Below are 16401 nucleotides of genomic sequence, written 5' to 3'. Positions count from 1 at the left end.
GAGATATTCGTTGCATCGTGGCGGCAGAGTCTTCTGTTCAAGTACTACTTGTGCGTCCAATGGATTCTGACATGGAGTTAGGAACATTGACTGATGGTAAAATTCGTTAGCACCCCGAATCTGTGGATATTAAGGCTCAAACCATTATCACCTTTATCGTTTCTGAATTCAAATTAAGGATAGCAAAGAATTTGACATGGCCACTGGATGAAAGGTGTATACGGCCAGGGCAAAAGACTTTCGAAAGAGGTCCATGCTCCCCGAGTCCAGTCTTCGAATGACCTAGGAGAAAGCATTTTCTTATCCTCCCAGTATTTTCGTCGCAATTAGGCGCTGGATGAGGGAAATTATTCGATGCCCTCCTTGTAGATGCTAAAGGTACGCAACGGAGGTTTGCTCATGGAAAATATTTTCCCTCGATGTTTGTTGTGTTTTATCAACTTCCACCGAGGAGTTTGCAGCACCACTTCAGTGTTATTATCTTGCGAACAACCACATCGATCAGCAATCTCAAGTCGAAGCTACGGGAAATAAAAGTATCAAAGGCGTTCATGTCAAGTAAGCGAGGCATGCTGCCTTTCAAGGGAGTAAGACAGCTTGTCTTACACCTCGGCATTTGATTTGGGATGATGCATAGCAAACCCCTATTCTTGGTATCTCCCTTTCCCAATTAGCTCATAATATCTTGATTTCTTTCTCTACTTTGGTAACTCCATATTTTGTTAGTTATTCGCGTTGCTCTAAATGCGGAAGGTTAATAGGCGCAATGCCGGAGATAGGGTTATGCACCAAGCAGATCCCTAGTTCATTACCGACGGATATCTTCACCTGATGCAGGTCAAGCCAGCATATCTGACCAAGCCTCGTGGTATTAGCTCCGTAATTTACGCATCATTAGGTTTCAGTATTTGAATGTCGCGTATGCGGCGGTAGTGATTTTGTGCCCGGATCTCGTTGGGTTGTGATGCCCTTGATTCCAGCGTAATGCATGGAATGCCGTCGGGCCTCAGCCGCACTGATTGCAGTATGACTGTAGTGGAAGAAGCAAGTCCTCATTCATTTTCCAATGAAGCACGACATTCTATCGTCATAGAGCGTGGGGGAGGAGGGTGCCAGAGTGCTTAAGACGATGTGCTTAAATACTAAAAATCAGCAAGCTAGGCAAGCAGCCAACCAACAGACTCGACGTTACTTCACTAGATACTCCATCTGGCTGACTCCAACATGGACTTCGTACAGAACCCAACATACCTCCTAGCCCCCCAATGGACCTTCCGCCCAGGCGGCCCCATCGCCATCGGCAACATCATCGTCGACCCCTTCAAACCGCACGTAGTCTGCAGCTACGCAGACCCCAGCAGTGGCAGCGCGTATGCCACCGACACGGCGTGCGAGCGCAACTGGCGCATGTCGCAAGAGACAGCCCGCCGCTTCGACGTCAGCATGTGGGGCGTCTTCCTCGAGAAGATCCAACTCAAGGTCGGCGCCAGCCGCAGTAACGTCAGGCACGGCGAATACACCATGGACGTGTTGGAGACGACGTACCTCCTGCGCCACCCCTCGCACGAGGAGATCCACGAGCGGTGTAATAGTCCCGCAGTGAAACCGTTTATGAATATGGAGAGGATTAAGGCGAAGCCGGTGTACATGATCACGGGGCTCAAGATCGCCAAGGGGTTTGCTGTGAAGCAGAGCAGTAGCTCAGACAGGGCGGCACATGCTCAGGTCGGGGTGGAAGTGTCGCCCGAGGTTAGTGTTGGGGCGCAAGTGAGTGGTTCAAAGGGCGAGAGAGAACAGCATGGGTTCGAGGCGATGCAGGATATCATATTCGGCTATCAGTTATTGAAGATTGAGCCGAAGGGATGGGGGAAGAGGAAGCAACTCCATTACGGCGAGTTTATGAAACGTAAGAAGAGCGGCATTAAAGACCCGGAGTCGGTTGACGGCGAAGCGAGCTTGCCGGCTGCAGGAGAATTTCAAGAAATGAGTACTGACATCCAGTCTGTTACGCTCGATGATGGAGACGCGGGACATGGGGTCATTGTTTTCCAAGCTCCAGATGAAGAGGACGCTTCGGAGTAAGCTCAGTGTTTGCTGTTCTACTTTAACTACTTTGCTTCCTGTTTGTATGTAAGCGCTGGATGTCGTTCGATTATTGGTTCCAACTAAGGGTATAGTGTTACTATAAAATGCCAAGAGTGTCTTTGTTACTTCCCAGACCTTGGTCGGAATTTATTGAAACGAGAAAAGGTTTTAGGCAATAGAAAGTTGGCTACATAAGATCTAGGAACTAGTCTAGATTGGCATGAACATCGATATCATTAGAGCCCCTCCTCGCTTCTGAACCCAACTTCTGCCAAGCATCATGGTATTCAACATATAAACTCTCAAAAATTGGTATAGATCCTCGCCTCCCACCCCTTCAACACCGGCGCAACCCCCTTCACCAACTCCCCACCCTCCCTCGTGCCAACCAACAACCGCACCTCAGGCGCCTCACACCCAAGCAACGCCGCAACATCCCCAGCACTCTCCCCATCCTCTTTCGAAAAGTTCATCACCACGAGCGCCTTCCTCTTCACCCCGCCATCCTTTCCACTCACCGGCGCAGGACTCTCCTTGAGTATAACCCACGTCCTCTCGTTCTCCGGGTCAATCAACCGATGTGATCCAAAGACGAACACATCGCGGTGTTGCTTCCTCAGCTTCAGCACCCTCTTATAAAACCACAGGATGGAGTCCGGGTCGCCGCGCTGTTTCGCGGCATTGATAGACTTGTACTCGTCATGCACTCTCATCCACGGCTTCGCGCCCTCCCTCGCGAAACCAGCGTTGGGGCTATCATCCCACTGGAACGGTATCCGCGAGTGATCCCTCGCCAAGATGCGCAAGCCATGCATCGTCTTCTCGATCCGCTCCGCATCCCCAGACTCCAACGCCTCCGAGTAGAAGTTACTGCTCTCGATATCCTTGTACTCTTCTATCCCCCAACTGGCCGGCATATTCGTCATGCCGATCTCCTGGCCCTGGTACAGAAATAGCGTCCCAGACATGGTCGCCTGCCACAGCGCAATCGTCTTGGCTGAAGCAAGCCACAGCTCGGGCGTCGAATCATCACCAAACCTCGACACCGCGCGCCCATTATCGTGGTTTTCGCAAAACGCCGTCGCCCAGGCATCCGTCCCCTCGATGAAGGACTGCCACGTCTCCGTGTACTTTTTCAACGTCGACAGCGGAAACGGCTGGTAAATATACTTTGCGCCGAACCCGTTCCCGTTACCCAGCCGAATCACGGAGAACTCAAATACCATGTCCAGCTCCTTCGCCGCAGCTGAGACGTAAGGAATCACCTGTGACGGGTGCGGCGTCAGGGATAGCTCGCCGACGGAGACGGCATTGTACGGCGCCAGGGCCTTGCGGTTCATCTCACGGATGTACTCGTGGATGCGGGGTCCATTACACCACATCTCGGGCGCGGGCTGGTGCGGCGACGTCGGGTCGGTGACGGGGGCGTCGACGTAGTCTGTGCGCTTGGAGTACTTGTTCACGGTATCGATGCGGAAGCCGTCGACGCCGCGCTCGAGCCAGAAGCGCATCGTGTCCTCGTAGATGGCCTCGCGGCAGGCCTCGTTGTCCCAGTTCAGGTCGGGCTGGTCGGGGGCGTACAGATGGAGGTAGTACTCCTGGGAGTGCTCGTCCCAGGTCCACGTCGGGCCTGCGAAGTACCCGCGCCAGTTTGTCGGCGGGTGCCGCACGCCGTTGGCGTCGTATCGCGCGGGCTTCCAGATGTACCAGTCGCGTTTGGGGTTTTCCCTGGAGGAGCGTGATTGCTTGAACCAGGCGTGCTCGACAGAGGTGTGGTTGACGACGAGGTCGAGAATGACCTTCATGCCGCGCTTGTGGCACTCGTCCAGCAGGGTATCGACGTCGTCGACGGTGCCGTAGGGTGCGTAGATCTTTTGGTAGTCGGATACGTCGTAGCCCATGTCGGCTTGGGGGCTCTCGAAGATGGGGGAGACCCAGACGACGTCGACACCGAGCTCGTGGAGGTAGTCGACCTCGGCTATGAGGCCGGGGAGATCGCCCCAGCCGTCGCCGTCCGAGTCCTTGAAGCTGGCGGGGTAGACTTGGTAAAAGGTTGCGTCTTTCCACCAGGGCTGCTTGCCTACCCAACGGTTCTCATCGTCCCAGACGAGGGATCCCATGGTGAAGGAGGGGCTGTTGGATAGGTATCACCGTATCAAGCCACGCTGTAATGAGGGCGGGTTGTCGTCAATCAGGTAGGTGGAAGTAGACGAGTTGCAGAGAGGGACAGACAGACGGCGGAAGAAGGAGGAGGGATGAGTAGCAGAGGAGGAGGATGATGTCAAGTTGAGTGAGGATCGAATGTGGGAGAGATCCGAGGTCAATGGGCAGAGGTCAGGACGCGCCGGGAACGATTCGCATTTTGACCACGCGGCGAATGGGCTGCATCGGACTTGGGACGGCGGCGATCAGTAGCCGGGGCAGAAAAATGGCGTGGCGACATGACCTGCAGCGGAGAGAAGAGCGATGGGCGTGGGGGGAGTATGCGTAGCGGGTATTCGTGCGAAGGGAAATGGACTCGGGAGTAGAGTCGTGGTTATCGTGGCCGTGTGTGGGTTGAGTGGTTCATTTCGGGCGAGGGTTTCTGCTTCTATCGAGGACGGGGGAGGGGGGGGGGGATGAATGTCGTGCCGGCGGAATCAGTCCGTAGAAGGGCCGTGGGGAGAAAAGGATGCATCGCGTGAGGTGTGACGGGGTGAGAATTCAAAAGAGAGTGCGTTTGTCTGTGGAGATGCCGATGGGAGAATGAGCTTGTTCCCCGCCTTTTCTTGGTTATCTAATTGCTGAGTCTTCGTAGCTGCGTCTCTCTCTCTCTCTCGCACACTCTCACAGGTTCGCATCAAGTATCCATACGCAGCAAGGTACGGTGAGGTATGCAACGTATGGTCGCAGGAGACAGGTTTCCCCTCACTCCGCATTGCTTCCGCCCGTTCGATGTGCCAAGGTGGATACGAAGCATCCGTAAGTGCGCAGTACTCCGTAAAGTTGTTGAAGAAGCGGAGATATGCGGGATTGTTTTTTTGCTCAATTTTCATATGATTTTTCTGCTCATCATTAGCCTTTTGATTAGCGCTCCGGCGGCTTGGAACATGGAAAGAAAGTGCTTAGACTCCGCATCCGCCGCACATGGTGGCTGTCATTTATCGGATGATGATGCATTTCAGATGTACCGTGACACAAGATGCAAAAAAAGATGAAGAAAGAGAAATCTTCAACGGGCGGAGACTCCGCCTTCCCTGTCGTTCCTCAAATAGTGGAGACCATCCGGACCCGGAGATGCTCCGCTAGACTCCGCACCTCCCTCCGACCCCCCTGTCTCCCGCGGGAGCCACAAACGTCATGCCTTCCCACCAATCAGACCTCGCATCGGTCAAGCCTCTGGAAGAAAAAAGTGGTGATGAGCTTCAGGGCCGTCCAACAAAAGTCTGGAGAACTGGGCTGGATCATGGATGGCTGGGTTGGTCTCATCCCGAATCTGGGGAAAGACCACGCCCCGGGCCTGGCTGACGGTGGCTACGCCGCACATGCGCATGGAGCTCGGCTCGGGGATGGTGAGGCGCTCAATCTAGTTTCGACCTCGTGAGATGGATGCCGTGGTGCGAATAGCGTCAACCCATCCTTCCCATCCCTACTTTTTCCTTATTTCCCTTGATCTATCTATACGGACTCTCCGTACACAACAACTTTCACCGGCGGAGTCTCCTGTTGACGCCTCGTGCCGCCATCTTCAGAATGATCAGAATGGGTTCCAGCTACACCTTGGCACGAGTCGAGAACGCCATCACCAGACCTGTAGAAGGCTTAGTGAAGCCTTTGGTTCTCCATCAATCCATAGCTTGAGATTTCATCTCCATGCTCGTCTCCAAATTCTTGATGGTCCAGCTGAGAAACCCTCCAAAACGAGATTCAAGAGACCAATCCTGTCGCTCCATGTCATCCCCACAATCATTTCTCATACCTTCTCCGTACCGCCGGTAGACTGACAGACTGATCCTCCGCTTCTCCACAAATTGCCCATGGAGTTGGGAAAAACAACGTGATTCGACACATCTTCCCCTCCCCCTAACCACCACAGAGTCACCGACTAACCTCCACCCTACTGAGGACCGGGGAGGGAATGGCTCATCACCAAAATCAGATGCTTGGCACAGCAACAAACCACCCCATGTCAACCGAGACTGACATACTTTCAACATGCTGCAAAATCCTTCCCTACCTCACCATAATGACCACACACGAAAATCAACGTAATCACGCCAAACCAATCTTGTCCAGGACCCCCTCCCCTCCCCTCCCCTCCCCGAACTTATTCCCCAAGGGGAACCGCAACTAATTACTACGGTAGAGCGCACGGTTCAAGCGCAGGGCATCTTGTCACTTAACTTTTACCTCTGATTTTTATTTTATTTTCCAACCTCTCACCTCACCTTTTTCTCACTACCGCGTCCGTTGTTCACTGTTGCGCTACAAACACTTTCTAATGTTACTTTGACTGCGACCCTTCTTGTTGTAACCGAAGCTGTCAAATTGATTCGGGTTCTTCCACCCTTGGAGGGATATAAGACGCCCCGAATGCCCTCCTCAACTTAATTCACCTCCCTCCTTCAGGCGTCCGACTTTCGCGCATCCCCGAGTCTCACCCGCCTCCCTCAATCCTCCTCATCATCATCTCATACATCTCATCCAATCTTTCATCCGTAATATCTCTAGCATCATAAATCTTGATACCCCGTACATACAATTATCAACTTCAAAATGGCCGACCCAAAGGTCTCCTCCCCCGTCCCAGAGGACAAGGAAACAGGCATCCACCACCACACCTCAATCACAGACGACACCAACACCGCAACCCCCATCAACCACAATGCCGCGCACCCAGAAGACCTCGCCGCGGAGGCAGCCCAAGCCGCCTCCGCAGAACACAAAATGTCCCTCCTCGAAGCCATCCGCACCTACCCAAAAGCAATCGGCTGGTCCGTCCTCCTCTCCTCCACCCTCATCATGGAGGGCTACGACCTCGCCCTCCTCAGCAACCTCTACTCCTCGGCCGTCTTCCAGCGCAAGTACGGCACCTTTGTCGCGGCCCAGAACAAGTACGTCATCTCCGCCGCCTGGCAGTCCGGCCTCAGCAACGGCGCCCGCGCCGGCGAGATTTTCGGGCTTGTGATTGCCGGCTGGACGGCGGATCGGTACGGGTATCGGGTTACGACCATGGGGTTCTTGGTGTTGATGATTGCGTTCATCTTTGTGCTGTTCTTTGCGCCGAATGTGCAGATCTTGGTGCTTGGGGAGGTTCTCTGCGGTAATGCCCCGACTTCCATCCTGGCTTCGAGTATCGCTGCTGACGTCTTGCAGGAATCCCTTGGGGTGCTTTCCAGAGTGTCACGCCAGCATATGCCTCCGAGGTCGCTCCCGTCGTTCTTAGGCCGTATCTCACCACCTTCATCAACATGTGCTGGGTAGGTCACTCTTCACAAGGACGAGAAGGCAAACTACAAGACGTTGCAGACTAACAAAATCCAGGTCATCGGACAATTCTTCTCCGCGGCCGTCAACAAGGGCTCCTACCACCACCAGGACGAATGGGCCTACAGAATCCCCTTTGGAGTCCAATGGGTCTGGCCCATCCCCATCCTCATCGGCCTCTTCTTCGCCCCTGAGTAAGTTTCAACCCCAGATTCCATACTTATCCACCCCCCCCCCCCCTCAAGAAGCCATTCTCTGCTGTGCTATGACTGACAACAGCAGATCCCCCTGGTGGTACGTCCGCCACAACGACAAACCAGCCGCCAAACGCGCCCTCCTCCGCCTCACCTCCCGCAACCAACCAAACTTCAACCCGGACGAGACGATCGCCATGATAGAACACACAAACGAGCTCGAGAAGCGCGCAAAGGAGGGCGTGACCTACGCAGACTGCTTCAAGGGCGTCGACCTCCGCCGCACCGAAATCGTCGTCGGCATCTGGCTCGTCCAGACCCTCGGCGGGCAGAACCTCATGGGCTACTTTGCCTACTTTTTGACGCAGGCCGGCATGGACCCCGGAAACTCCTTCTCCCTATCAATGGGCCAGTACGCCCTCGGCATGGTCGGCACCGCGGGCTCCTGGTTCCTCATGTCCCGCATCGGCCGCCGCACAATCCACTTTTCCGGTCTCTGCGCGCAATTCTGCCTTTTGCTGATCGTCGGCTGCCTCTCCTTCTCCGACAGCAACGCCTCCGTCTGGGCCATCGGCGCCATGCTCATCGTCTTCACGTTCGTCTACGACTTCACCGTCGGTCCCGTAACCTACTCCCTCGTCTCGGAGCTCTCCTCCACGCGTCTTAAAAACAAGACCATCGTCCTCGCGCGCGCGGGCTACAACGCCAGCAACATCTTTGTGAATGTCATGACGAATTACCAGCTCTCGTCGACGGCGTGGAACTGGGGCGCGCGCACGGCGCTGTTTTGGGCGGGCACGTGTCTGCTCTCGTCCGTGTGGGTGTATTTCCGCGTGCCGGAGCCAAAGGGGAGGACGTACGCCGAGCTGGACCTGTTGTTTGAGCACAAGGTCTCGGCAAGGAAGTTTGCCGAGACGAAGATTGATCCGTACTCGCATGAGCTTAACAGCGAGAAGAAGTTGGCCGAGGAGCATTAAGTCTTGTATTTGTCATGCCACTGATGGGAGACAGAAAGAGACAAGGAAAGGACGTGTCGAGGAGTGGGCCTTGAGGATGTTGGATACCCCTATATTTGGAGTTATTGTTCTACTAGATACACTACTAGCGTAACCTCATGCATAATGAACAGGTCTTAACCTCACTCCGCCATCTCTGAACCCGCACTCCTTTCTCCTCCCAAGTGCTATATGCTGCATATCCATGGTATCAAAACGTAACTCACGTCGGCCGACGCGCCAACGTCCCCGCAATCGCCATACTCGGCACAGCCTGCTGAATATGCTTCTCCAACAAGTCATCGTAAATCGAATTGCCCCCCGGCAACCTCGTAATAAGCCGCCGCATATACTCCAAATCATCCTCCGGCCCACTGCCCGTCCCGCCCATCCGGCCGCCCCTCGGACTCGACGGCTTCGTAATCGGCACCCTCGCAAGCACATCCACCGCCGCGCTCGCGATGTCAAACAGCTTCTCCGTCAACCCGACCCCGTGCACCTTGATACTGTCCACGGGTAAATCCCGCGTCGAGAGCACGAGGTCCTTGGCCACCTCGAGAGGGTAGTGATACGTCATGCTCGGCGAGTGAACAGACTCTTCAGCAAGGTACCCGAACCGCAGACGCAGCTGCCAGAGAATGATCCGCAACCACAGCTGCGTCACCCTCAGATTCGCCTTTTGCGTGTCCTTGAGGTCCGAAGTCGACCGCAGCGCCGCATTCACCGCCGTCTCGATATACGTCAACGCCGCGTTGGACGGCGGCGTCGCCACCTTTTCCATATTCAACAGCGCGATAAACGACGTGTCCAGGGGACTGAACAGCGCCGCCAAACTCCAAAACCCCGAAAGGCTCGGGTCGTCGGCGCCAAGGGTAGGCGACTCGGCCGTGATCTGCAGCGTCACGGGCCGCCGGTACCGGATCCCGTGCGACCGCTCCGACACCAACAGAACCCAGAACAAGCGGTCCGCCAGCACCGCCGCCGCCGGACTCGCCGACGCCTCGGGTGTGTTCATCCGCAGCAGCAAGAACAGCGTCGTCGCCTCTCTCAGAAACAAGAAGGCCTGGCTGTGGTGAAAGAGCGCAGAGTGGCACGCGTACAGGAAAAACGTGAGCAGGCACTGCTCAAACGTCGGATTCGACCTCCTCGCGAAATTCCGATGCGCCGCGAGCGCCTCCTCGAACAACATGCGCCCATGCAGCGCATTCTTCTCCGGAATCAGGCCCTGGATCCACAGACTCTCCGGCTCCTCCACCTGAAGCAGCACCAACGCGCACACAGCCGTCAGAAGACAATGCGCCTCCATCCCGACCTCACTCGGCCCGGCAACGACCTTCATCTGCGCAACGTACTCGGGCGTCAAGATCGGAATGGTAGGGTGCAACCGCGCAAAGAAGCGATCGACGCAGTAATCCATGACCCGCGCAGGAAGAAGATCCGCCATGCGCTGGACAGCTTCGCGGGGAATGTGTCCAAAGGCCTGGGAGCCGTCCGAGACCCAGGCAAGGGAGACGGGGCCGGGCAGGCCGAGGCACTGGTCGCCTAGGCCGGCGTCGACGCAGCGCTTGCAGGGGCGGTATTCGTTGCATGCGCGGCGGAGGTTTTTGCAGCGGGCGCAGGCGCGGGAGACTTGGGCTCTTTTGGGGCGGGAGCCGCCGGATGATGAGGATTTGCGGCCGGTTGTTGATGACGGTCCGCCATTGTAGCCACCGCCGGAAGACGATTCCTGGGCGTCCTCGCTGTGGTCGTGGCGTTTGCCGAGGTGAGAGCTGCTGGCTGGGGATATGGTGGAGGGACTAGCTGCTGGGGGGGACACCATCGTCTTTTCCATTGCGAAGCCTCATGGTGTACCAGGTCGTTTTGCGTGCGCGGGTGAGAGTGAGATTGAACGTCTGATCTGATTGTGTTTGTTCGTTGATGTTGCGCTGTTTAGGTTTTGGTGTCCACCTTGGATGAGAGAGGTTGGACGTGAGTGAGTGTGACCCCAACCACGTTACCAGGCAATGGAAATGAGTGACGGGAGTTGGAGGTCCACGCGTGCCGAGAAAATAAATGACTGGACGCATGGAAGAGAAGGAAATGTCCCCGTTCTGCCCGGTGCCGGTGCGCGCAGTGACTTCCATTTCCCCAGTGAGTCACGTGTTACCCCGCTAACCCCCGTCCTAGACGCCCGGGGGAAGATTCAGGCCCAGTAATTGGCACGTTTGGTAATGGGACAATGGGACACGGGACGATGGGACATAGAACGCTGTATTGCCGCTCCAGAAGGATTCGTCCATCACCAATGCAATGCAACTGTGCACCAACACGCCAGACGGCCAGACCAATACTCCCATTGATCATGATGCAAACATCCATGGTATTTATCCCTGACCATTCGTCTAAGAGGCCGCTGATCTGTACATCCTTTCGAAAACCCCGTATCTATGTAGTGTATGAACCCAATGCCCAACGCCTTGCTATGCACCCCAGACTTGCTGTATATCCATTCCCCACCAAAGATGAAAATCTTCATTTTTGTCGCATGTTCTTGGGCTTGCGCTTCTTGAACACTACCGCCGGCGCCGCGGCCTCCGTGGATTCCGCAGCCTCATCCTCCTTCTTGACGCCGTCCTCTCCCAAGGCCGGCACGTCCAAGCCCTTCCCAGCCTCGTCCTCCACCGGCTCACTCTTAACAGCCGGCGCATCAGACGTAGCTCCCGCCGTATCCTCCCCCTCACCCTCCTGCTTCACCTCAGTCTTGACATCCACCTCAGCCTTATTCTTCTCTTCCTCCTTCTTCACAGCCCTCATCAGCGTATTCCCACTCAACAACGCATCAAGATCCTCGTCGTCAGCCGGCATCGTCCTCGTGCTCCCCCACTTCTTAGGCCTCTTAAACAACCCCCTCACAGCCTCCTCCTCCTCCCTCTCCTCCTCCGTCTGCTCCCGCTTCCTCACCCCAACAGCCTTAGCCTCAACAGGCTTGTCTCTCTCCCTCGCCGCCTCCTCGTCGTCGACAACCTTTGTCGCAGTGACAGTCCACTCCCCCGCCATCGCCATATCGCCCCGAAACTCCGTCGGTATCGAAACGCCCATCTCGGCGAGCTGTTCCATCTGCTGTTTGCGCTGCGCCTCCGCCGACGGCGGCGCGCCGCTGCTGCTCGAACCGCCGGGTCTTGAAAAGGATGATGATGACGATGATGGCGTGCCGGACGATATCCCCTTCAACCTCTCCACCTCGCGCTTCGCCCTGTCCTTTTCACGCTCTTCTTGTTCATGGCCGCGGTGGAGGTCGCGCAGGAACCGCTTGAGCGCGCCCTGGTGCTTGCCCGTCGCCTCGTGGTTCTGTCGCTCGAGCTTCGTGTCGCGGACAAAGATGCTACAGTGTTTGCACCAGTACTTTGGTGTCGATTTCCAATATTCTGACATGGCTGTAGTGCGCGTTGCGTACGTGTCAGGTGTACGTGCGTACGTGTGCAGGTAGAGGTAAGGTAGAGAGAGATGTTGGTCGAAAGAGATGGCTGGGTGTTCGTGTGTTGTCAGAGCGAAAGAAGGTTGGCCGAGACGTCACTGTAGGATGCGCATGCCAGAAATTTGGAGGTTCGGCCCAGATGTCTGCGCTGAGGTCCGTGCAGCTCTTATCTTATCTCCAGTCACATCCCTGCAGGTGGAATGTCACTCCCGGCGGTGCGCAGCGACATCGGATGCCATGTTCGCCAGTCACTGATCACGAAGTCATTTCAAACTGTTACAGCTGAAGATGTGCTGGTATTTCTCTAGTGGCGGAGTTAGGAACTTGTCACAGCCCCTTCCAACTATCTAGCTACCTATTTGCAAACATGCAAACCCATCCATCCTCTGCTCTTGTACAAAGTCCGTTTCCTGGTCATCATCATGGAATTAAAATGCCGATTTCTTGGCAGGGTATTGAGAAGCAAAAATGCCAATTAAGCCTTTGTGAACCAATTCAAGTCCACCCACACATTCCGAGTCAAGCGACTTAGATAAGGCAGACGACTGCCATCAGAGTGGCAACGAGAGCGACAAACGAAGCCGGAGCCAGGTTCTGGCCAGCAGCAACGGGGGGAGCCGCCGGTGTGGTCGTGGTCGCAGGCGTGGTAGCCGTGGTGCCAGGGGTGGTCACGACCGCCGTGCTGTTGACGGGGGTCGACGGGACCGAGGGAACCGGAACGGGCACCTTCGTGGTGGGGACCGGCGGGACGACCGGCGCGGTGGTTGCAGGAGGGGCAACAGGGGTTCCCGGGGGAGTGTAGGGAGGCTGGCTGGCGGGAGCAGAGGGCGTCACAGTGACAGGAGGCAGCTCGCCGCAGGGGGTGGTGTGGCCCTGAACCTGGCCATCGCCGATTTGGCAGAGAGGGACGGGGATCGTGGTCGGGACAACCTGAGGCTGACCGTCGCCGATAACCGTGACGAGAGTGGTCACGACCATGGTGGTACCAACAACCTGTCCAGAGGGAACGGGAGCATCGGCGCCGCAGGGGAGAGCCGAGAGGTGAATGGGAGAACACTGCTCAGCCCAGTGACGGTCGTACAAGTTGTAGAAGTCACCAGAGAGGCATCTGTAGAAGGTGGTGGAGCCTCCGAGGGCAAGGGAGCCGTTGGAGCAGACGGAGAAGCCAGAGGTGTAGATGGCGCCAGCTTGAGCGGGACCGTCAAACTGGAATTGGTAGTTGGCGACGATAGAGCCAGTGCGGCCCTGGGAATCGGTCAGGACACCGTCCTTGAGGGTGAGGTCCAAAGAACCAGTTCCAGTGCAGGAGCCACGCTTCTGTTGCGTTTGTCAGTATAAAATCTCTTTTTTTTCCCCAGAGGCTGGTAGGCTTACATCGAGGCTTCGCTTTCCGAGCTCGACAACGGTCAGACCGAAGTTGCCAGTGTAGCTTGTGGAGCAACCGGCGGGGGGGTTCGCTGATGGCTTGAGAGCAGCCTGCGGCATGGCCACGGCCAAGGTAGCCAAAGCGGCGGGGATGATCGCGAAGGAGCGCATCTTGTTGGCTAGAGATGTATGTATTAGCAAGACTGATTCATTTTCGCTCAAGTTGAGGATTCCGAGTTTTCATATAGTGTGCCAATCCTCCGGAAATGTAGGCAAGATCGTGCAGGACCAGCGAGATCGTGAAGTACAAACCACTTCACGAGTCACCAGACAGCCCAGGAGGGACAGCAAAGTCGACGGGAGCTCTGACTGAACCCAGACATCAAACAATGAAAATACCCGGGCCAACGACGCGGGCATATTCATGGTTTGATGCCACAAGCCCATGACGTCGCCCGCCGTGATGGAAGAAGAAGGATGAGCGATGTAGCAAGCTCATAGATCGCCAAAATAGAGCCAACGAAACCGCCAGACGCGCTCCATGAAAGGAATCGGAGTCCCATCTCGCTGACAGCGGAGGAGTCGCAATAGAGATTAGCTTACCTGAATCGAAGTTCTTGTGGTTCCTAAGGAGGCGGTGAAGGTTGTTGTGGCAGGTAGTTTGTTGGCAAAGCAATGTAGCTCAGGTGAGATGTTGATGTGGTGGTGAGAAGAATTTCCAACAACCAAGTTGATCTATTTTTGCCCAAAGGTGAAGTGGTGAAGGGTAGTCCAGCAAAAGCTCCTGACCCGCTTTGTCCAACAATGCCCTCGTTCAAGAATCACACAAAAAAGGCGGGTACTGCCTGTGTTAGTGCCTCGTGGAAGCACGGGAAGCGTGAGATCGGAAGAGAACCGAGGAAGGAAGAGAGCTTTGTTTTCGAATGGAACCTCTGGCACAATGCTGTGTGAGGTGATGGTCGTCTGTTGTTCCTTTGCCGTTGCCACGCGCGATGCGTATGAGTGAGTGTCGAAGGGTCGGTGGAAAGAAATAAGGTGTTGGAATAGGTTCAGTGAAATAAACGTGGCAGGCTTCCTTGGTGGAGGGCAACCCTATGAGCGAGAGTATGGGCAGGGATGGCGAAGTTGAGCTGAAGAGAGGGAGACCGAGGAGGAGGGAGGGTTGGGGTCTTGTGGTTCATATACAAAGAAAGGGAGGGTAGACTTGTGGGTAAGGCCTGGTGGGTAGGCTGGTAGGGGAGGAAGATAAGCTTCAGCCGTGGGTATTGCGCGTCTTTGACATCCAGAATGTGGATTTGATGGAGCAAATACCTTGAGCTAAGGAACTTGCAGTAGCGTGTGTATACGTGGTGTAAGTAGCCATGTGTGTTTGTGAAGGTTGGTATTAGTTGTGATCTGATATGCAGAGAGGCATGCGGCTACTTGCAAACAGCACTTGGAACAAAGCAAATCTGCATGTACATTCCAGGCTTACTACTCTGTACATCAGACCAACAACAACAACATCACAGCCACCTCATCCACACTTTCACTACATAGCAGCAGTTGAATATTGATTTGCGAGTGTGGATGGGTGGGTGGATGACTGATGGTTGTTGATGTGAACATAGTGGCCCAGGGGTGGTTGGGGAGGTCGCCTCTGGTAGCAGGGCTGGGCTGGAGGCACACCTCAACCAGGACCAGGGTCAGTGCCACAAGCTCAATTGCACTGTCCCGATGCAAAGCCCGTGGATGATTTTGCTGGGCCTGGTGATGTCAGAGATAGAACACAGCTTTCCCTCCGTCGAGTCATGGTGAGAGTGCTGTAGTTTCCCCCAAGCAGAGCGATTCGGACGAACCGGGCACGCAAAACAGAGGGGCTGCTTGTTTTGCTATTTTTGCAACTAATTTATCCTGTACTCGGAGCAACCAAATATGTGATTCGACGAGGCAACAACAAGGGGCCTGGCCTGTAAGACGTCGTAAACAGCAGAAGAATTGATGATTGAGAAACCGAAGATAGACTGCTGGATTGACTGCGACCACCGGCCTGTCTTGTGCTGAGACAGAAGGCTTGCGCAGCCGACCGCTTGGGGGAAATTTCCTAGAAGCTGGAGGGCCTGTCTCGAATGCGGTGTGGCTTCTGCTGATCAGGTACCACGGCCGAAATGACCAATGAGTGCTGGTGAGGAGCGAAATGCGTGGAATGTTGGACTTGTCGGGCTTGTTTAGTGAGATGTTTGGGCTCCAGAAGCAGACAGCGATTCTGCGTGGTTGTGGATATGAGAATGGCATCGGTCGATTTTCAGCGGTGCTGGGCACACGGCAGCGGGACGGGGAGGTCGGCACTGCACTGTGTTCCTGGCCTTGGCCTGTTCTTTAGGCTGTCTTGACTTGCCGTGCCGTGGTGCTGGATGTGGACCTTGACCTGCGGTGAGGGGTCGTCGGAAGAGGGGGTGAGCCGGGGTGTGCCCCGATCGATTACCGAGAGGGGGTTGGTGAGGCGGAGGTCATGTTGACGCGGGAGTCGGGATTGGTGGAAGACGTGGATATGTGGTGCGGCATCCAAAGATCCAGTGAGCTCGCGAGACAAGGTGATTTCTCCCCGTTGAGAACTTGAGCATGGAGAATCAGACATGATTGGTGACTTCGGGGATGGGAATGCGTCCCTGGCCTGGGAGAAGAAAAGGGGGCCATGAGTTCCTCAGGCACGGATTGGCTGCGAACAGTTCGACAGATGCAAAGATGTCTTGATCCCTTGCCTTGGACTGGAGCCTCCTCGTTGTTAGTCGACGGACAAGAGTCCAGAACAGTGTCATTCTGGTACACTTTTTTCTCCGTTTCTTTTTGGCGCTTGTCTGGT

General features: G+C 55.4%; 8 protein-coding genes across 8 annotated transcripts; 2 read left to right on the top strand and 6 right to left on the bottom strand.

Annotated features, from left to right (window-relative positions):
- Positions 1–1224: 1224 nt before the first annotated feature.
- CCOS01_05210 (uncharacterized protein) lies at positions 1225–2082 on the top strand (the record flags this gene model as incomplete). The annotated part of the gene is made up of 1 exon (XM_060453390.1): positions 1225–2082. The coding sequence occupies one exon, from the start codon at positions 1225–1227 to the stop codon at positions 2080–2082; it is 858 nt and encodes a 285-aa protein (XP_060315162.1).
- Positions 2083–2387: 305 nt separating this feature from the next.
- On the bottom strand, positions 2388–4205 carry CCOS01_05209 (alpha amylase; the record flags this gene model as incomplete). The annotated part of the gene is made up of 1 exon (XM_060453389.1): positions 2388–4205. One exon carries the CDS (start codon positions 4203–4205, stop codon positions 2388–2390), a length of 1818 nt encoding a protein of 605 aa, XP_060315161.1.
- Positions 4206–6840: 2635 nt separating this feature from the next.
- Positions 6841–8722, top strand: CCOS01_05208 (sugar porter family MFS transporter; the record flags this gene model as incomplete). Its single annotated transcript, XM_060453388.1, has 3 exons — positions 6841–7452; positions 7549–7745; positions 7834–8722. 3 exons carry the CDS (start codon positions 6841–6843, stop codon positions 8720–8722), a joined length of 1698 nt encoding a protein of 565 aa, XP_060315160.1.
- Positions 8723–8963: 241 nt separating this feature from the next.
- On the bottom strand, positions 8964–10571 carry CCOS01_05207 (uncharacterized protein; the record flags this gene model as incomplete). Its single annotated transcript, XM_060453387.1, has 1 exon — positions 8964–10571. The coding sequence occupies one exon, from the start codon at positions 10569–10571 to the stop codon at positions 8964–8966; it is 1608 nt and encodes a 535-aa protein (XP_060315159.1).
- A 680-nt stretch (positions 10572–11251) lies between these two features.
- Positions 11252–12151, bottom strand: CCOS01_05206 (U1 zinc finger protein; the record flags this gene model as incomplete). The annotated part of the gene is made up of 1 exon (XM_060453386.1): positions 11252–12151. One exon carries the CDS (start codon positions 12149–12151, stop codon positions 11252–11254), a length of 900 nt encoding a protein of 299 aa, XP_060315158.1.
- A 571-nt stretch (positions 12152–12722) lies between these two features.
- Positions 12723–13730, bottom strand: CCOS01_05205 (covalently-linked cell wall protein; the record flags this gene model as incomplete). The annotated part of the gene is made up of 2 exons (XM_060453385.1): positions 12723–13511; positions 13569–13730. 2 exons carry the CDS (start codon positions 13728–13730, stop codon positions 12723–12725), a joined length of 951 nt encoding a protein of 316 aa, XP_060315157.1.
- Positions 13731–15347: 1617 nt separating this feature from the next.
- Positions 15348–15833, bottom strand: CCOS01_05204 (uncharacterized protein; the record flags this gene model as incomplete). The annotated part of the gene is made up of 1 exon (XM_060453384.1): positions 15348–15833. One exon carries the CDS (start codon positions 15831–15833, stop codon positions 15348–15350), a length of 486 nt encoding a protein of 161 aa, XP_060315156.1.
- Positions 15834–15843: 10 nt separating this feature from the next.
- On the bottom strand, positions 15844–16176 carry CCOS01_05203 (uncharacterized protein; the record flags this gene model as incomplete). Its single annotated transcript, XM_060453383.1, has 1 exon — positions 15844–16176. The coding sequence occupies one exon, from the start codon at positions 16174–16176 to the stop codon at positions 15844–15846; it is 333 nt and encodes a 110-aa protein (XP_060315155.1).
- Positions 16177–16401: the final 225 nt, after the last annotated feature.

Source organism: Colletotrichum costaricense, assembly GCF_030867565.1.
Source record: "Colletotrichum costaricense strain IMI 309622 chromosome Unknown Scaffold_5.1, whole genome shotgun sequence".
In the NCBI taxonomy this organism is placed as follows: domain Eukaryota; kingdom Fungi; phylum Ascomycota; class Sordariomycetes; order Glomerellales; family Glomerellaceae; genus Colletotrichum; species Colletotrichum costaricense.
This window is presented reverse-complemented; position numbering and strand designations above follow the sequence as displayed.